The following is a 21,518-nucleotide window of genomic DNA, read 5'->3' on the forward strand; positions in this document are numbered from 1 at the left end:
TCAGGCTTACCAGCCACTGCTGGCTGCTGTAATTGGAAAGCCACTCCTGTCACACTGCTGTGAGGCAGGAACCCAGCAGACATGTTGGCTAGAGCAGCAGCTGACAAAAAGAAGAACCTCACCACCTTGTATGTAGTGAGCAAGCAGAGGGTGGAGCCAGAGGCTTCCTGGCCAGGGCCTCACCACATCTGCCCTCAAGATGGATGTAGGCCTGGCTGTACCCCCACATAGTTCTTTCAAGCAGCCACCCATATGAGTCACTGCGCGTATGAAATGTGCCTTAAGGGACCCTTCATGTGGCTAGACTGATGTTAAAAACAAAATGTAGTTGTGTATCCTACAAGCACCAACATTCTTGACTGTGCAAAAAGACTGGCCAGGGAGGGGGGTGAGTTGAGAAATCTCTCTGGTATTGTGAAGTAGCAGGGCACTGTGCACGAGGAGAAAAAACACACACCAAAAACTGGAAAGCCAATTAATAGGTGAATGCTGAGTAGTTGTGTTTCAAAACTGGTACAGGAGGAGGAGGGGCAGCAGGGCAATATTTGGTATGTGGGAGAGCATGACTCATTTGAACACTAGGAAAATTGCAACACAGGTACTAGGTTTACCATAAGATACTAACTTTCATGTTAAGAAACCCAGAACTGATGGACTAATTCAGATAGGAACTGGGAACTGTGTGGACGATATAATTTACTTGTACTATTTTTTTTCATAGAAATTACACAAAAAACAGAAGTTGCAATTATGCTGTTAATACATAAGGAATTTGGTAGTATTTAAATTTAATATGGAGGGCATATTTGAGTATTTATTGATTTGCAAGATTTATATACCACTTTATATTTAACAAGATTCCTGACTGGTGAGCAATATAACAAAGCACATAGTATCTGATTAAGAGGGCATGTATATGTTATGCCCCATGGGAAAGTTTGCTAACCCACCATTCCTCTTCAGGAAACTACTGCCAGATAAATCTAAGCCTTCCTATGGCGGTTCCAGTGATAAAAGACTTGAGTAATCAACTATTGTTGAGTATTAATTTGTATATTGTAGCCATATTCATGTTGAATACATTTTTTATTTATTCACTCAACACAGAATAAAACACAACTTAATTTTTCTATGCAGAGATAATAACAGTTGATATGGCTGGTCTGTGATATTCATGAAATATTTTGAGTTTAACAATGAAAAAATAGACTTAAGAACAGTTTCTCACATGCAAGATGGCACTTGCCTGTACAAAAATATGAATTTTATTACACGTAATTTGGGATATAACTTAATTGTACAATTAGATGAGAGATATTTATTGTACTTATACCACTGGGTAGAGTAAAGAAGGAATGTTTTTTATGAAGTATCTTTATTACAAGTTAGTTAGCATACACTAGTTATGTAACATACATAAAATAAAACTGCCTAGTTACAACCATATAAGTAATGCAGTGTACATTTTTAAACAACCTTAGAAAAAAGAGGATCATTTTTATACAAAGTACATGTAAAAGTACTTCATATACAAAGAAAAGTACAAGAATGTGCAAACACCATTTTTCACAGGTGGTGGTTTATTAGCTAAAACTGCTTAAAAAATCCTTCATTCCTTTGTGTTTTTTTTTGGTTTGGAATTTCAAATGTCTTTAAAAACAGATGCATTTCCTATTCTGTGTACAATGTGAAATTTGTATTCACTATTTATTAGAAAAAAATAGAAAAAATAGTGGTTTTTTAAAAAGGTAAACAATTTCAGTAACTGAAATCTTATAAATGAAATCAGTTTGGTTAGTTGATACTGGCCTGGTTTACAGGTAATGTTAAACCATGGTTTAGCATTACAAGGGTGAACCACAGCAAGCCTTGGCTTTTGTGCTCCCCCTCCCCCTCCTTCTCCAGTGTAGCTCTGGGGAGGAGACTGGAAGATTCTGCTTTAGTTTTAGACTAACCATTGTCTAAACCCTAAACAATGGCTTATCCTATGTTTAGTGAAAAAAAGCCAGCTTCATAAACTGTGGTTTGACGTTCACTTGTTTCCATTTAGCCAAAGTGAAAACTAATCAGTTTGTCCAGATTTGGATATCACAATAAACTCAGGTTAGTCTAAAATAAATGTGAGAGCTTCCAAACTCCTCCTTATAGCCAACTAGAGGGGGAGGAGTCCAAGGCTTGCTGCTAGTTGTTATCATAACAGTAAACTATGGTTTAGCATTACATGTGAATGCAGCCATTAAGTTACAAGCAATCTTACTAAACACTAGAAAATACTGACTAGTATATACAAACTCTGACATAGTTTGATAAGTAACATATTAGTATTTAAAACAAAACATGACATTTTAGCTATCTAGAGACGCCACACTCAAAAGTCATCACAGATTGCATCAAGTGAAACTTGTATTAATTTTGGGTTGTAAAAAACACACAACATTCCTCAAAGATTTTTAAGATGAACAAACACAATGTTAGCAAATGTAAAAAATCTAAAAACATTCTTCCAATTCATGTGCAAAAATGTTTTTAAAGTATCAAATCACACCATATTAATCCCAATTATGTACATATCCATTATCTGTAATCGCTGTTATCTAGCTAGCATTTTGCTATAAATAATTTACTTCTGTCCTTCAAAATGTCTGTTTTCAAGGATTTCAGTGCAAGTGTTTGTTTTGTTTAGTGCATTTATCATTGTGTTATTTCATTTTACAACGAGCAGAACAGCACACAATATACAACTTCTATATTTCTTAGGCGTTCCTCCTACCCTTGTCTGGTTTATAAGATTTTTTCTCGTCTGCTTTAGTTTTATTTCCATTGATCTACTGCAACACATAAAGAGAATATAAACCAGAACAATGTATTCTTCAATTAACTGGTAGAAAAATGGCAAGATATTTCTCGAGACAAAAATACCAGAGAGCAAATAGTAGAAAAGAAATAATTTCTTAACTTTTTTGGGTGTCTAGAATTTAAGTGCCTAAACACTCTTAGTAATGCATACTTATAGGTTTCCAAACGTTCAGGTTTGGAAGACTTAAATGATGCTCTCCAAGAAAAAGCTACAGACTAAAAATGGACTCTTTTTCTGAAACAGAAAAACTAAATGGAAAACAGAGTATTATTTGCGGGGGAATATTTCTGTGTTTAGAAAAAGAACAGTTCTGAGATAATAGTATATCCCAGTATAATGCTGCCAGATCACCTAGCTTAGAATTGTATTGAAGATACGTTTCCCAGGCAAAGAGGTTATTGATTTTGAGTGTCTTCCATATGGAGGAGGAGTCATTATGCAAGTAATAAACTTAAGGAAAGACAATGTTCTGAGTATTTATGGCTGAAATATAAGGCTACTTGATCTGCAGTAACAATTCTTCTCACAATCAAAAGTTACTCGTGCATACCGAAAACATTTCCTTTCCGCTGTTGGCAGCAAAATGAGATTCCTTACTATGCATCTGAAATGCAACTTTGTATCCTGTCCATCCATTGCTGGGCACTCTGCGCATCTTGGGCACAGAAATTGTACACACGTTTACTTGTCTTCAGCTACAAAATAAAAGACAACAAAATTATATCCTTAAAATCCATTACATTTTCGCATCTTTTTAGAGAGTATTATGGCCACATGTTATACAGCACATGAATATATCTTCCAGTGATATATTGTAATGTTTGAAAGGGAGTCCCAAGTCTGGAAACGTGTGGTGGCCATGTACGGAGGAGTTGTGGCCAAATCATGGTTCTCCAGTGGACATCCACTGCATGCCTCTATGTGCTCACAGATATGCATTTCCTCTTCAGACATTATAGAGTTTCCCAGGAGATATGCAATGGACAAATAACAAACTCATCCACTGCAAAGAGAGCGAATTGGGTCCTTAAATATTCTGGAATTACATCCATTGTCTGATTTAAAGAGAAGAACCTGCACATGAGCTCTTCAACAGTTTTTCATAATGGCTGGAATTGATACTACTACTGGTAACCTATGCACTTGCTTATATTTCATTTTCTCCACTCCTTCTCAAATTTATGAGTGTGTTGGGCTTGGTAGCTTGAAAGTAGTATGCACCAAGGCCCAGTTACACTACTTTTCAGACCAAATACAAAGGAATTCCAAGCTAAACCCTTTCAGTATACTTCCTAATAGTCATATTCCAATATGTAAAAACCATAGGTTTTGAATGTGGAGGGCTCCCCTACCTCTGCTTCTGTGCTTACAATGTGCCACAGGCATCTGTATACACACTTACGGGCTTGATTCCTGCAGGCTCTTTCCCCAGATAAGGGGTAGAAGGAATGTGGAAATCCAGGATATCATGCCTATGCCTGTGTCATGTTACATTGCATGTGCAATGGGGGAGCCTATCTGTGCAGGCTCCCAGTCTTGCCATATGTAATTTCTAATTGGGGGGGGGGGGTCAGAAAAATCATTTTAGGCATTTCTGCCTTATGCTCCCAACATGATTGTATACAATGAAGGGTCTGCATCATGTTGAATCTGATAGCAGTGCGTTCTCTTATCAGCATTCAAGGCTAAAACCAATATGCATCAATCAGATCAGAGCATTGCTTAGCAGCAGACACTAGTGTTGTTTTATCCTTTAAAAACAAACTAAAACAAAACACATGCTTGTTGAGTTGAGCGCGCCAGGAATGTGTTAGGCCAGGGCAACCAGATAAAAACTTCAAAAATATGGAGTAAGGTTAGTGAGTGGGGGGGGGGGCAAGGGGGGGGCAACCAGTATAAAGCAATCCAAGGACTGTGGCCAATACACTTACATCAAAGAATGCTCTCTCACTAGCATGCTTTGGAGCACCAATAGTTGGTGAAGCAGGTATTACACTTTCTACTTCTGCAAGGTCAATATGGCCCTTACAGCATGTGTCCTCCATAGAATCATAATATCGAAGCTAGGGGGAAAAGGAAAAGGAAAGAAATTATGTCATGTATTGTGAAGAGCAATAACAGATGCACATTTGAGAATCGGCTACTTAATTATCATAGCTTTTGCAGGGGCATTGAACCATTAGATATTGAACAGGGTACAATTTACATTAATCTCAGAGGGAAGTTTTATTTTGTATATGGGCAATTTCCACTGGAAACATTCTTAAAGTCTTAAATAAATACAGTGTAAATTAATACTTCGGACTGTAAGGATTGTTTAACGGCATCTCTCAAAAGTCCATTTAAGATATTTCAGTGCACAAATATATATAGAAAAAACTAGGCAGATTCCTCACATATTTCTGTGCACAAAGGGGGCTGCAGTGACATGCCCCAAGAATTTGAATAATGCCAGAATTTTTGAATTACTCTTTCTGGTGAGGACATTCAGCGAAGCGTACATGACAACCCAAAACTTGGCCTTGATTGGAAAAAGCAAACAAATAAAAAATAAATAAAAAGCTCCTGGATTTCCTATAAAGTCAGCTTAGCTCGCAGGAGAGATTATATAATAAATATGAACTAGACAATTGCTGGGATCGCAGAACATGCTATCCCAGCCAGTGTGGGTTGTTATTGAACCATGGATAATCATGTTGTCTGAACTTAGCGTATTTTCCACACGGTACGTTATCGTGCTATCTGAATGCAGCACGTTTTCTGCAGTGCGGCTTGTTTACCACCCTGAACAATCCAACAACAAGCCGTGGATTCTTAAGGTGGTTTATTCGAGATAAATAAATCACACTGCATGATTAACAAGCCACCCTGTGGAAAAGACAACACAATAACCCACCCTGAAGAAAATGTGCTGCGTTCAGATAACACAATAACCCATGGTGTTGTGTGAACCCAAGATTAACTATATTTTGAGTTGCCCGTGCATAATTAGTTCGCTGAATTTGTTGTGGTCAGATGCAGTATACCTCTGACAATTAGATACTAGGAACAATCAATAGGGGATTCATCTTATTTCAATCTCTGTCTAAAGGTATTATAAAACCTACCTTATTTTTGCATCGTTTAAGAAAAAATTCTGCAAAATTAACATTTTCATGTAATCAAATTGATTTCATGTAATCATTACTTTACAAGATTCAAAAGACTATTCATATAAAAAATGTGTGAAATCCAATTGTGCCCACCCACCAATGGAATGGCATCTGCCAGCTAGGTGGAGTCCCCTCCCTCTACAGGCCTCACATCTACTTTGGAGGAGACCCTTTGGAGCAATTTGGGGGTTTATGGGGAGGCCTGCAAGGGGTAGAGAGTGGAAAAGCTCTGTTGCATGAGCAGAAGGTCACTCTTGGCTCATTAGCAAATTTTACCTGGTGTTTGGTAACATCCAGCACAAACCAACGAGGTTTCCAACCTTTTAGCAAAGCTCCTCTTTTGTAAAGTGTACCTTCAAATGACCTTAAAGAAAAGGAAATATATATGCATCTTACTCTAAGCTATAATTAATATATTGCATCTAATCCATTCAATATAAATGTAAATGATCAGTACTCCCAAGGAAATTTAATCTATGCATTTCTCTATTTTCTCATTACAAAGGACTATTGTTTGCTTCACTGTCATTGTATTTGTTTAACCTATCAGCATGATCAATGTACATGCTTCCATAAATTAGGCACAAGGTCCATGTGACTCATGGATAGGAACTGAATTGCTTCAAGTGTTTTATTTATTTAACAAGAGGACTATTTGTATTGTGGGTCAGAGTGTAGTAAATGTTCAACCTCTATTTACAGTCATAATGCAATTAGCATCTGCCTCTAAATAACCAGATTATATTTATGGATTAAGCTGAAAATGAAAAGGCAATTTTAATAAAAGCATAAACATCTCTGGGGAAAGCTTTTCCTCTGTGAGCAAAACATTTACCCAAAATTCCTACGGAATTAAATTGCAATAAGGTGAATAAATCAAATAAATGCAAAAATGTAGCCAAAGTTTCTTAGGAAGAGAGACAGTAGGTGATTATTCTGGCTTTTTATTTTGGATAGTTGCTGTAATTTGAAAGATTAGATTAAGAAATCTACCTCGTCTGAAAAAGAGAGCTTTTTTTCATACTCTGAGCACTCAGATTACCTATTTTCATCATTCTTTGATGTGAACTGATTGTATAATGTAGTTACTCTCCTTTCCACACCATTGGAGGGCGAGATGTTGGCGTTTTGTTCTTCACCCAATCCACTGTCCGGTAGATGCAACAAAGACCTCTTTTGATAGGAATGCAGATTGGCAGACATTACTGCTGAAGAGCCAGATGGATGTCTCTGATGCTTTAAAAAGTAAGATAAAATGTCAAGACATGTAACTACGAGGTTAGATAAAGTTCAAAACATAGCAACTTTCTAAACTGGGACCACTGGCTGCATTAAATTAGAACTGTAGTGACCATTAAAATCTCTTTTGGTAAGAGCACAGCAACAGCTCCACAGGTTGAATTAAAAACTTAGCAGACCAAATTGCTATAGCTGGCCTCATTAGAAAATTCTTCATTTTCTTAATGCAATCCAGGGTGGGTGGGGGTTGGGGGAATTCAATACTATAGCTGTTGTTTGGAAACATTTAATTCTTGTTTGTTTATTCGTTGTTTCAACCGTCATCGTCATATCAACTTTACAAATGCAAACGTTTAATTAAAAAACCACTAATCTTATAAATAACAAATCCATATTTATTCTATTCAAGAAAATGTTCAAAGAATCCCATAAAAACATTTGTCCCTAGCAATTAACTCTGATTAGTTGAGTAGTTAGTACAAGTAAAGTTTGGAAAATATGGAAATAAGTCTGAGAAATGTGCAATTCTATGCATATTTAGATAGAAAAAAAGTCTCAGTCATTTCCCAACATGCACAGTATTGTACTCAAAGTCATTAAAATAGTATGTAGCTATTTTGTTAATAATCAGATGAGTCTGATAATTTAATTATACCTATGCATGACAGTACCATGTTAGAACATCTTCCTGTCTAGTGGCATTGTGTGAACAGGTGTGCCCTGTACAAAATACAGAGGTGAAATAGTTGTCATCTGGGCAATGTTAGTGTGGTCAGGGTAAAAGGTGAACTCCTAATCTGGACTGGAAATCAAGGAGTAAAGTGAGACTAGACAAAAGAGAGCAGTGACTCTGCAGTGGACCAGGAATGGTGCGCTGAAGAAATGGGATGTAGAGGATGGGAAAGAGCTGGCTTGAAGAACAGAGAAGGGAGCTGTTGCAGGAACATACAGAGCGACATGGGAAGTGGCAGAGGAACAAGAAAAGAAGATGAGCTCCTGCCAACTGCAGGTCACAGGAAGTGGAAATAAAAGTTAGGAATAGGAGTGTGAGGTAGATACCAAAAGTGAGGGGGAACCTGTGCTCCCTACTGGGATCACAGTAACAATGGATATATATATACACACACACCCATCATGTGAAAGGGAGAGTGAAAATCAGTAGGGGGGAAGGTGAAGACAAGATGGTTACTGCACAAGAAAGTGAGGAAAAAAGAGGAAAGTTGCTGAAAAAGAAAAAGAAGCCTGTCCCTGTGCGGAAGATGATCCAAAAGATACCCATCTACAAGGGCCAGAAGGAGGCCAGAATCACTGTCTATAAAAGAGAAGTGTAGGTGAGGATGGAGTTATAGATGAAACACACACACACACACACACACACACACACACACACACTCTTTGGCCATCACTGGATTGTGAGGATGGAAAGATATTATACACCTGGAAATGTCCAGGTACTGGATAAGAGGAGAAACATCAGGAGAAAAAGGTAGTCTGACAAAGAGTTGACGCCCTCTGGTGTAAACGAATATGTAGGTTGGTGATTGTGGCTATATTTCAAGGCACTGAGTATAGGTAATGCAAGGTGGCTGATCGATCATGTTTCAGCTAATTTTGTTGAAATGGTTCATTTTCTTGCTTTTTGTTTGAGCAGTAATTCATATCTTGCATCTTCCATAGTTAAAGTCTTTGTACCTGGATATAATGCCTTAGATCTAGGCTTGCACAAATGGAAAGCTGCTCATGCACTGGCGCTTTTCGGCCTCCTCACTGCAGCCCCTCTGCACATCCCGCCCCCAAGCCGCCACTATTGATGGCACCCCAATGCATACTGCTCCCACCTGAGTTTTGACAATTCCACCTTCCCATTACAAATGCCCTCCCGCAGGTGGTCCAAGGACAGCTTTTGGCCACACAGGCAGAGAGGCTGCAATGGAAAGGAGAGAGTGGGAGCGCCACCATTGCATAACTACCCTCCCACTAATGGAAGTCTGGATCCAAGCCAATGTTTCTGATTTAACTTATAAGGGATCTTATAAGAAGATCCCTTATAAAAATACTGGTGGGAGGGTAGGGGCTGGGAGCGAAAATTATTTTCATTTGTATTATTTACAGTACTGGAATCGCTCATATTTGAAGTGAAGTAAAAAACAGAAACTTTCTTTCTTCATTTAAGCTGGTTCTATACCACTTGACATCCCAGGATTTCCAAGTGGTTTACAAAAAAGCAGATGCAATACAATATAAAAACAATATAAAATCAGTATACAAATACCTTTAAAACAGAAAAGTGTATGATTTATTACAAGTCAGTGAACAAGTTAGCGAACAGATACATTTTCAAGAGGCATTTGCAGCTCAGCACAGTTCCTGCCTCTAGAACCACACATGAGAGAGTGCTCCAGAGGGTGGGTGCCACTGCCAAGAACGGACCACCTACATGCCATTACCTGATGGCACACTGATGGTTGTGAAATAACCATGAAGGCCTCATCAGAAAATCGCAGGGCATATGGGGGAAGGCAGTCACCTAGGTATCGCTGGCCCCAAGTTTTTTAGGGCTTTGAATGTCAACAAACCCAGTAGTTCTTTTAACACAGTGTAATGTGTATACCTAGGCGCTCCACTGACCATCCTAGCTGCTGCATTCAGTTCTAGCTGCAGCTTCTGAACTAGGAAGGACAGCCCCACATAGAGTGCATTACGCTAGTCTAATTGTGAGGTTACCAATCCAAGAATAAGTGTAGTTGGCCTACCACAACTAAATCTGGTAAAGGGTGCTCTGGGTCACTAAGGTCACCTGGGCTCCAGTGACAAGGATGGATCCAGGAGAATCCCTCAAACTACATACCTGCTCTTTCAGAAGGAGTGCAAACCTCATGAATGCTGCCTATGGGTACCAGTGTACCTGAGGTGCCTCCCAAGCAGAACAAGTAAATTCCCCAGTTCTCACATCTGGGAACTGTCCACCAATAGGGGCACTATCTTATTAGGATTCAGCCTCAATTTATTGCAAGCCATAGCTGCAGCCAGGCAGTAGATCAGAACATGCATGACCCCTCTTGATTCAGATCTCCCATAGAAATAGAACTAGGGATTATCAGCAAACTGGTGACACATTGCTCCAAATCTTCTACTTACTGCCCCCAACGGCTTTATACAGATATTAAATAACACTGAGAACAAAATAGTGCCCTGTGGCACTCCACAGTTCAACTGCCAGGGGCATGAGGCACTGTCAAATCAATGTTATTCTCTGGAGTTGACCCTGTAACTAAGAGCTTAACTACTGTAATACAGAATCTCCAGCTCACAGAGGCAGAACTGGAGGAAACCATGGTCAATGGTATCAAAAGCCGCTGAGTGATCATGACGAATTAACAGGGTCACACACCCCTGCCTTCTCCCAATAAAGGTTATCCATCAGGGCAACCAAGAGGGATTCCGTACCAAAACTGTATCTGAACCAGGAGTAAGCTCCATTGAACCTAATGGAGCTGATTTCTGAGGTATGAGATTGTGCTGTAGGTTGGTTAAAAATACAAAATCCATAAAATTCATACATAGTAGTCTAAAAATACTACATTTACTTAAACAAGTGAAAATTCAGCAAGGTGCTTTTGTCACAATTCTTGGCAACTTTTGTAGAAGGAATGAATTGCCTGAGGACTCCTTTCACCACTTACATTATCCTGCCTTGTGTCTTCTTTAACATTTACTTTGACTCTTTCCCACAATGGTTGCCATCTTTCTGGGCTTTGATTTAACTTGTTCTCCAGTCTTTCGATTTCCTAAAAAACAATGCAAAGGTTTTTCCTGAGTTTAAATATGTCTGACTGTTTGTTTATATCTTCAAGCACAAAAGCTACAAGTACTTGCCATGGTGGAATAATGATAAAGGCTGGATAGTGTTTTTTTTATTTTTAAAAAAATATTTACAAAGTTCAGGTCCAATGCTATGACATCAGTATTGCACGCTGCCAAGATTAACATTTACCCTGTTTTGTAAGAAGCATTCCCAAACTGTAATACAAAAAGAAATGAAACAGAAAGGCTTATTTAGCATGTATGCCAAACTGTAAGTTGTCCCTGTTGTGAAATTGTGAAAACTGGACACTTTCCTAGCTTCTTGTTAGAGCTGTTTCCTGTTAATAACATGATAGAAATTAAGAAAATTATAATTAATGTATGGTCTTTTGGGACAGCATCTCACATAGCATACCGTATACAAATGCCATATCAAATTGAAGTTTTTTCATACCAATTCTTAACATACATGCTTATTACTAATAGTGAAGCCAAAGCTGGGAGACCTATTATTATTATTATTATTTTATTATTATTTACATTTATATACCACCCCATAGCTGAAGCTCTCTGGGCAATTTACAACGACTAATTGTAAACCATCCAATTATGAGAAGATACGCATGTACACCCTATAATAGGGTAGCAGGGCTAACAAAACCCCAGAGATAGGATTTGTGACTAACACCACAACAAAGTTCAGCTCCTTTAAAATTCATTACAATATTAAGAATTTATTTATTTATTTGTTTCATTTCTATACCACCCAATAGCCGAAGCTCTCTGGGCAGTTCACAAAAATTAAAACCATGACGAGCATAAAAAAACAACCAACAATTTAAAAACACAAATACAAAATACAATATAAAAAGCACGACCAGGATAAAACCACACAGCAAAAATTGATATAGGTTAAAATATGAAATTAAAACAGCAGAGTTTAAATTTAAGTTAAATTAGGTGTTAAAATACTGAGAAAATTAAAAGGTCTTCAGCTGTCGACGAAAGGAAAACAATGTAGGCGCCAAGCGAACCTCTCTGGGGAGCTTGTTCCACAGCCGGGGTGCCACAGCGGAGAAAGCCCTCCTCCTGGTAGCCACCTGCCTCACTTCCTTTGGCAGGGGCTCACGGAGAAGGACCCCTGTGGATGATCTTAAGGTCCGGGCAGGCACATATGGGAGGAGGCGTTCCTTCAAATAACCTGGCCCCAAGCCGTTTAGGGCTTTGAATGTTAATACCAGCACTTTGAATCGGCCCGGACATGGACTGGCAGCCAATGAAGTTGTAAAAGGACTGGCGTAATATGATCTCGTCGGCCAGTCCCTGTTAGTAGGTGGGCTGCCCTGTTTTGTACCAGCTGAAGTTTCCGGACCGCTTTCAAAGGCAGCCCCACGTATAACGCATTGCAGTAATCCAAAGGAGAGGTTATCAGAGCATGGATAACTGTAGCTAGGCTATCCCTGTCCAGATAAGGGCGCAGTTGGTAAATCAGCCTGAGCTGATAAAAGGTGCTCAGATAAAAGAAGTCAGAATGACTGTGTTCTTCGTAGTGTAGTTCATAACCCTTGCCATGGAGATCATTTTTATACAGCACTCTTAAGGGAGGTTTTGAGCTAAAATGATCACCCATGCCAGGGTCTTTAAAAATAAGCCCAGGGGCCTGATGGGGCACTTAAGGAGTCTTCAATGTGGCCACTAAACCAGGGGTCCCCAGTGCTGGTACCCATAGTGGTACCCATATGGGTACCCAGTGCTAGTACCCATAGTACCCCTGGTGCCTATGGGTACCAGTGCACCTGAGGTGCCTGCCAAGCAATTTCCCCATTCACTTGTATGGGGGAGGGGAATCCTGCTTGCCAAGAACTATCTGGAGGTGGGGCAGGGTGCACCCCCCACTTGGGGCAACAGGGACTTGGTGGGGGTAAGCATTGCCTCCCCCCAGCCAGTTTTCAGCAGGGGGCCTTTTTCTACTTCTTATACAAGAGATTCCTCATAGGCTTGTATAGGAGAAATTGCTCCATTCAGTTGTATGAGGATGGAGAGAGAGAAAGAGGAGCCGGAGAGAGAGAAAGAGAGAGAGAGAGAGAGAAGCCAGAGTGGGTAACACACACACAGGGTGCACATTCATGTACACCCACACACCCCTAAGATTTTTGTGATTCCTCCCTCCCACAGCAGTCAATTTGTGGTGGGGCCCAGAGCACTTTTACAAAATGCCAAATGTGGCTTTGCGCCCAAAATGTTTGGAGAGCCCTGCACTACATCACAACACACAAATTACTGAGCCAGGCAAGGGTTAGAGACAGCAAGTGTTCTGTAACTGCTATTACATGATGCCACAAAAAAGCATGATCTCCGTAGACATAACATCTTGTTATCACATCATGCTATAAATGTCAAAGCTTCAGGGAATACCATGTGAAAATTACATTCACAACACCTCCTTTCTACTCACAAAGCCTCTGGTGGATCAGCAGACAGATACAATTGGGTACAGCCCAAAGGACACGAAATGTAAAGCACTTTATTGATGAAAGATATTCTATGAGAAATGGCAGCAATATTCTATGGTTGTTTAAGTGGTGTTGATGTTAAGTTATTATAGTAAACAATAAAACAGCAAACTACTTTAGCACCAGCTAAGATTCTGCTACCTAAATTGGAGAAGGTTATATTACTGGGATTTGGAGTTCTGTTCTGAAACACTATATTTTAACTTGTTAATAAAAATGGCTGCATTATAATTATGATTTGGATCCTAATACTTAGCTCTGTAAATGGAAAGAATGTTGGGCTCATGGAAGAACTGCATTCACGAATGCAACTCCTCCTCTGTGAACAGAAACTCCTTCCGTTCACACAGCTGAAAGTTAGGATCCAAGTCAGTATGTTCTAAAGAGAAGTGGAAGAAGTTCTAGGAACATTGAAGTTGTCAAAAACAGCTGGTTGGAGCCAGTAGCTATTACGTTTCAAAACCACACATTTTATTTACGGCAAAATTACAGGTCTTCCTCCTAATTGCAGAAGGATCATATGCTAAGAGAAAGGAAAGATCTGAATTCAAGCATATGAAGCCAAGAACGTGGACTATTATTATAGGCTTACTTAGAATACATTTTCCATAGTAAGTTAGCATTGTGAAGAATCATTGAAAGCTGAATGTATTTAGGTACAGAAATATCCAAAAAAATCCCAACAAATATTTGTTATGCATTTCTTCTTGCTTAAAAAAAAGCAATTAATTCAGGAAAATGGCTTCCTGTTTCTTATTACAAAACCTACTTTTAAAAACAAAGCTTCCAAATATTTTTCTGTATTCAGTGCCTTTGACACCAATTCTTACATTTTTTTCAATCAAATTTATTGTTCCCTGGAACATAGCAGGCATGACTTAGCTAGACAGACGTTGAGATACCAATATAGATCTATTGTACAAAAAGAACAGCTACAAGTCGTTCCTTTGAATTGGTTCCCAATACATCAAATTAGGCATTTCACAGTTAATGAAGACAATATCCCAAGAAACCCTTGTACCATGCACAAACTCTAAAAAAATTGCACTAGATTTCAATGGTTCTAGAAAAGGGTTGACACTTGACATTTATCGTTCATTTGAACAGACAATTGAATGTATTGCAAATCAGTCTGGAAAAGAGCTATAGGCAATCTTATTTCACAAAAGGAGTTCTCTTTGTCTTCTCTTTGTGCTGAAATGTTATTTCAGTGTATTTCAGCTCAGGGAACCTTCTCTTTTAAAAAAATCTGCATAGATGGTACCTGATACCAACAAGACTTCATCACATGTGCAGACAACATGTTGGTGGGGGTGTAAGGCCATGGAATGCATGCCCATGTGTAATGGGACTTGTCTGGTGCTGACTAAAAATATCCAACAGAACAGTCAAATGTCTCTCTCCCATTAATGTCACTTTGGTTATGCTGTTATTGGTTGTTTTACTCATTTCTCTCTCCCCCCTCCCAATCCACCCTGTTCTAAAAAACTTAATAAAAGCATTTTTTTAAAGGATATGTTAAACATTTATACTCACATTTAATAGGCTGGTGATAGCATCAGGCTGCACTTTGTTAATGTTGTCATAGCACGGCCAGACAACTTTCCTCTTACTCTGGGGAGGTGACATGTCCACCTGATCAGGTTCATCCAGGGTACAACATTTGGTAGTTACCATGGTCCAGTCATATGATGGACCACTGGCCAAGGTCTCCTCTGTGTAGTAATCCCACTTTTTCAGACTGGATATGTTTACATTTGGTTTTAGTACCTGTACAAAAGGATGCCTACAGATTACAAAGTTGATAGTGCTTCCCAGAATCATTATCTTTTCTTCCCCAAATGCCAATTTCTGTGATTCTCCTCAACATAGCATGCCACTGGTAGCAACTGAAACATTCCAGAACTGACCTCTTCTTTTTGAAATGCAATTGTAAGCAGTCTAAATTGGAAGGCCAAGAAAAAATCTTAATCCATTATATCATGGGAAGTAATGAAATGGACTTTTCATTTTCCCCATATTGTTAAACTGGCAAATTCTGTCCATATGCAAGTTCTAACTTAGGTAATCCCTCCCATTTTCCTTTCCTCAAATTCCATTTTCCAGCAGACTTTAGGCTCCTTCTTTATGTGGCAGACTAGTGCTCAGAATAGCTCTCTTGAAATTGCACTGGGAAGGGGGTTGGACTCAATTGCCCCCTTCCAGCTCTATAGGTCTATGAAATCCCAGCATTAAAGCATGAAGGCACTGGGCGTCATCAGACGGGTGTTTTATGGCACGCTCGTGACTGGCCACTCATGGATCTTTGTGGGACATTTTGATGCTGCTGCAATCCTCCTGCGCATCTCCCACTCTTCCTGTCATTTCCCCTACTTCAAAATATCACCCAGAAAATCCAATTCTGTTGGCTATAGCGCTAATTGGTGCTATTTCCTGCCATGTGCAGAAGAGGTTTCTCCATAAAAATGCCCACTGAATGGGCCATGTGGTCATTGCTTGTTTCCTCTTTCTTCCCTGTGTGAAGAAAGAGAAAGCTGCTCATCCCTATTGTGGGACAGAAGCAGGAGGCAAAGTGACGGTAGGGAAACAAAATTTCCCCCTTGTCGGATGATCCTCACCACCTAAGCCTACGTAACAGTGCTAGGGCCTGATCCTATCAACGGCTCTGCCATGTTTCAATGCATTGTTTCAATGCAGAGCTATAAGACAAAGACAACATTGTGTGGGCCTGTAAGATATCACCACGTTCAACAAATTTAGAGGGAAATAAGCTTTCCCTACATTGTGGAGAAACCTGAAAGTAGACTGCTGAAAAGCCAAAGCTTTTTGCTATGAATTGAAGTGGGCTGGGATCCTAAAGGCAAAAAGTACAACTACTTTGTTATGCCCATGGGCCTATATTTAACATCAGCTCTCCATTCTACATAGCAAACTACTTTTGAAACCGAGGGCACTGTATAGCACAGGGGTTTGCTGTTTCTGGAACTAAAAGAATGAGCAAACATAAATTCCACTAATGACAGACTTTAACAGGGCTCAAAAGATTCTAAATATTTCTATTTTATACCTCTGTTTCAACTGGTGCATAGAGGTAATTGAAGAAAACAGGACTCCTCTTGTGTATTTTGTCAATGCATTCCCACATGCAAATACCCTTTTTGCCATGTTTCTCTCCTTTATCCTCAAACAGTGTCCCTAACAAAAAAGAAAACAAAAAGTTGAATGAAATACTGTTTCCAACATGAAACAAAACTTCCCTTGAGGGCCCTTTGGATCGAAAGGGTTAGGAATACAAAGAGAAATGAAGTAGAATAAACATAAATACCAATACAAAAATTTCCTTCCGAGAATTAGAATTGTTTCAGTTATCAAAATAAATATAAATGGAGAGATATCACTGCTTAGTGTGTGAAAATTGCATGTTTATGCTATTCCACACATGGTTTATGCTGAGACACTCTTGATGAACAAATGATAGAAGAGCTAATAGCCTTTAAATATTTGAGGTTCATATATTTTATGAATTCTTTCAGGTAATCAAATTTAAAGCTACAAAGTACCTCACAGGCTATGTCCTGCTTTTTTGGAACATTGCTCAAAAAAATGTTTGTGTTCAAGGCCAGCAGCACATCTGTCACTCAGACTCAGCTGTCAGGGCCATGAGCAAGTAAGCGCACTGCTTCCTACTCACTGCTTCTGCTTTGCATCTGGTTTAGCAAACAACCCCGGAAGGCTCTTGTTCCTAGGTTATTTGCTGTGAAGTCCAAAGTCGGCATTCTGGGTTGTTGAGAGAGAAACAATCTAGAGTTTTAACCTAACAACAAACAATGGGGTTAAAAACGCTAGGTTGCTTCTCCTTCAACAACCCAGAGTGCTGGGTTCACACATCACATTACTGGATGTTCCTGGTTTGTTTGCTTAACCGGATGTAAAGTGGAACATGTTAGCAGGAAGCAGTATGTTTGCTCACAGCCCCAACCAAACATGGGTTAATTACATGCACCCCACCGGGTGTTTGCAATGGCAACTTCTAAAATAAGGCCAAACATTTTTCAAAACTAATGTTGCTAACAGCAATAGTACCCAGACCTTTTCCCCTGAAGAGAGGAGAAATAGCGGGGGAGGGAGGAGTGGCTGTGATGGGGAAAAGAATTTGGAGCAGGAACATGGCTAATGAGGAAAAGTGTGTGCATGCTAAAGGTTGGGGAAAGATGTCTGTGTCTACATGTCACGTGTATTTTTAGCCTAAACTGTATCATGATGAGAAAATCAATTGCCCTGTACCTGACAGCTCCCTGTAGACATCTTGGTGTAATTTAACAGCCAATAAAAAGTCTGTTACAAGCAACAAATTGAAGAGAAAGCAAAACAAGATTTGCACTCTCAGAATGTCAACTTAGATGAAGAAAGAGAGAAATTAGTGAGAATAAGTCTAATGAGAAAAACAAAATAAACAGGTCTCCTAAAGGCAAAAGAAAACTGAAGGCAGTTCTGATGGCAGGATTAATCAAGGTGCAAGGAGTACATAATTATTTTTGGTAATATCACACTGGGCTCTGCCTTATAGGCTAGGCTAGGCTAGGCTTAGTGCCTTCCTGCTACTGGCAAGTAATAGGAACTAAGGCCTTAGCTAGACCTAAGGTTTATCCCGGGGTCGTCCCTGCCTGCTCCCGGGATACCCTGTGTGTCATTTACATGAACAGGGATGACCCTGGGATGATCCTGGGATAAACCTTAGGTCTAGCTAAGGCCTGAGTGTCAAGAGCCATTAAATGTCAGAGGTAACTCCCCTTTCAAGGAATAGAAGGAATTTTAATATATCAAAGAGTGACAGGCATAGGCTGTATTTTTTTCCAGTTTGTTGTATCAGTAAAAGACCAACTTTCAGTGGTAGCATTTCTGCAAATTCATTGCTTTAACATAGAAATAAAATAGCAACCAAATCGACATCAGCCAAACTGGGGCCATACCATGTTCCAGTCTTTCATAGTCTGAGTCCAGCAGGAATGTTTTAAATCGATTGGAAATGTAGTGAAACGCTAAGAACTTCAGGTAATACTGATTGAATTCAAACTCTGTTGGATACTGGTTGTGAATCTGAAATACACACAGAATGGAAACATTTTTATAGCCAAAGTAAACCAAGAACAGCTAAATATATTCTTTTGTTCCTTCATTTAGACAACCCTGCACACTCTTCTAAAAAGGCCTTTTATTAATGCTACATTCAAATAGGGATATCCCTCAAAGTAGTTCTGTACTGATAGGGAGAGGTCCTTATTTTGGATTTTAAAATGTAGTTATCGTAATGAATGAACAATGATATCTACTTTTAATGGTGACTTTATTATAATGCCACTTGCATACTTTCTCAGCTTGATTTGTGCTAGGCCAATTAGGACAATGTTGTGTTATGGTTTCATTGGGCTAAAGACTACTTCAAGAGTTCTTCAAACAAAAAGAGTTACAAGAAAGTTGTTAAAATATTTGTCATATTCAAAACATGTATTTATTTATTTATTTATTACATTTCTATACCGCCTAATAGCCGGAGTTCTCTGGGCGGTTCACAAACGTTTCATGCACTTCCAACACACACACTGTTTACAATCCACAGCAAAATTGAATTCAAATGTTCACAATGATTTTCATATCTTATTACACAATATTATTGTAGCTTTGGTTAAGGAAACTAAAATGAGGACAATTTGTATAGAATTGAACAAACACAATTGGATAGAAGAGAAAAATAACAAACATCAAAATTTGGCAGCTTTCAATCTTACACAACTATAGCTAAAAGTAAATTGCATACTATGCCTGGACGTTAATTTAACATCTCTAGCTTTGCTGAATCCCCAAAGTTGTCTTTATTTTGCCTTTAACTCAAATCATAGACCTATAGGAATCTCTGTAGTATGGAGTTTATGTATATTCTGTGACACGGTATGGAGAATGTGGATAGGAAGACATTTTTCTCCCTTTCTCAAAATACTAGAACCCAGGGTCATCCCATGAAGCTGATGGTGGGAGATTCAGGGCAGTTAAAAGAAAGTACTTCTTCACACAGCACATAGTTAAAACTATGGAATTTGCTACCCCAAGTTATAATGATGGACACCAATTTGAATGGCTTTAAAAGGTGGTTAGATAAATTCCTGGAGGAGAAAGCTATCAATGGCTACTAGCCCAGAGAGCTGTGTGCTACCTCCAATAAGCCTATGGCCTTAGCTAGACCTAAGGTTTATCCCGGGATCATCCCAGGGTCATCCCTGTTCACCGCCCAGAGAGCCCTGGCTATGGGAGCGGTATATAAATGCAATAAATAAATAGTAAATAAATAAATGTAAATGACACAGAAGATATCCTGGGAGCAAGCAGGGACGATCCCGGGATAAACCTTAGGTCTAGCTAAGGCCTATGTATACCAGTTGCTGGGGAACATGGGTGGGAGAGTGCAGTTGCACCATGTCGAACTTGTGGGTTCCTGCTCAACAGCTGGTTGGCCACAGTGTGAACAGAATGCTGGAATAGATGGACCCTTGATCTGATCCAGCCTGGCTCCTCTTATGTTCTTATGTGCATTTACTGTAAGAATGCATACAGGTGTACATATTTGTGGTTCTGGAACCCCCTGCCAAGGGAGGGTGTGTTGTCCTTTCACCGGCAGGCAAATATATTTTTATTCAGGCAGGTGTTTGGCATATAAACTAGACTATTGCTGAAGGTTGTTTTTGTTTTTTAAACAGATTGGTGCTGTTTATTTCTTTTATTATTGTGTTCTTAATTTATTTGTTTGTATGTTACGTTTTAATTAATATTTTGTTTTTAAACTGGATTTTATTGTTAGCACCAATTTTGGCAGAAAATAAATAAATATCTTAAGCAGGGAGCCTGCTGTGGGTCTGCACTCAGTTGTTTTTATTCATATGTACAACCCCCAGTGAGCTCGGAGCAACCATTTCCTCTTATTTCCAGCAGAAACTAGTGTGCAGAGTGCTGACTGGATGCTTCGCAGTCCCAAAGCCACCTCCTTCTCCATTCCCCAGCCAGCTCTGCAGAGTGCTGATTGGCTGGACTTTGCAGCAACCACAAAGCCCACCCCCTGCTTAAGACAAATGTTTTATGTTTTAAAACCTCAAATGTTTAAAAACACAAAGCAGCTACTTTTTTTTTAAAGCACCAAACATATATTTCACCAGATAGATATGTCAAGTGTTTGATTTTTTAAAAAATTCAAAAGCATGGGAAGGGGGTGAAAAATCCATGCTGGATTCAGAGTTGGATATTATTTCATTTATTTATTTAAATATATAGATATAGCACCTTTTTAAGAGAGGTTTACTGAATGTTGCTTTCATGATAAAAAAAAAATATAGATCACAAAAGCATGGAAAAGGAGTTGAAATCCATGCTGGATTCAGAGTCACCAATCGAGTCAAAATACAATCCTAACAAAAAACAACACCATAAAAAGTAGTTCTACCAGTAAATGAAACGTATCATCCTAAGAACTAAGTAAAATATACTACGATTGATTGATTGATTGATTAGTGATTGATATTACTACTGCACTTATCAATCTAACAAACTTGATTGAATATGTCTTCAGATGATTTAAAACACAATAAGCACATATTAAAAACAAACAATAAATACATGAATCTTAAAACATGAATCTAACTTTTTAAAAAAGTCCTGTTTATAAATAAAATATTTTTTTTTTTAAAAAAAGATATTACTAGCATAAAACAATACTAAGAGTGCATTTAAAAATGGACAGAGAAGGACCCAAAGAAACCTCCCCTGGGAAGCTGTTCTACAGTGTAGGCCCTACAGCTGAAAAGGCCTTCTCTCTTGTCTCTGCCAGCTGTACCTCTGCTGGTGAAGAGGCAACAGGGACCGAATACAGGCCTTGGAAAAGATCATATGGAAGGAGGAGATTCCTGAGAT

General features: G+C 39.0%; 1 protein-coding gene across 1 annotated transcript in view; it reads right to left on the minus strand.

Annotated features, from left to right (window-relative positions):
- Positions 1-1,151: 1,151 nt before the first annotated feature.
- The window catches only part of SBF2 (SET binding factor 2), a 274,874-nt gene continuing 254,507 nt past the window's right edge, over positions 1,152-21,518 (minus strand). The window contains exons 35-42 of the mRNA XM_063117284.1: positions 18,536-18,662; positions 16,633-16,760; positions 15,102-15,335; positions 10,932-11,036; positions 7,052-7,245; positions 6,286-6,373; positions 4,789-4,920; positions 1,152-3,552 (exon numbers count right to left, since the gene is read on the minus strand). Of these exons, the coding sequence (XP_062973354.1) occupies positions 3,454-3,552; positions 4,789-4,920; positions 6,286-6,373; positions 7,052-7,245; positions 10,932-11,036; positions 15,102-15,335; positions 16,633-16,760; positions 18,536-18,662 (1,107 nt within the window). The 3' untranslated portion in view covers positions 1,152-3,453. The remainder of the gene's footprint in view (positions 3,553-4,788; positions 4,921-6,285; positions 6,374-7,051; positions 7,246-10,931; positions 11,037-15,101; positions 15,336-16,632; positions 16,761-18,535; positions 18,663-21,518) is intronic.

The sequence above is a fragment of the Elgaria multicarinata genome, chromosome 2 (assembly GCF_023053635.1).
Source record: "Elgaria multicarinata webbii isolate HBS135686 ecotype San Diego chromosome 2, rElgMul1.1.pri, whole genome shotgun sequence".
NCBI classification, from domain to species: Eukaryota; Metazoa; Chordata; class Lepidosauria; order Squamata; family Anguidae; genus Elgaria; species Elgaria multicarinata.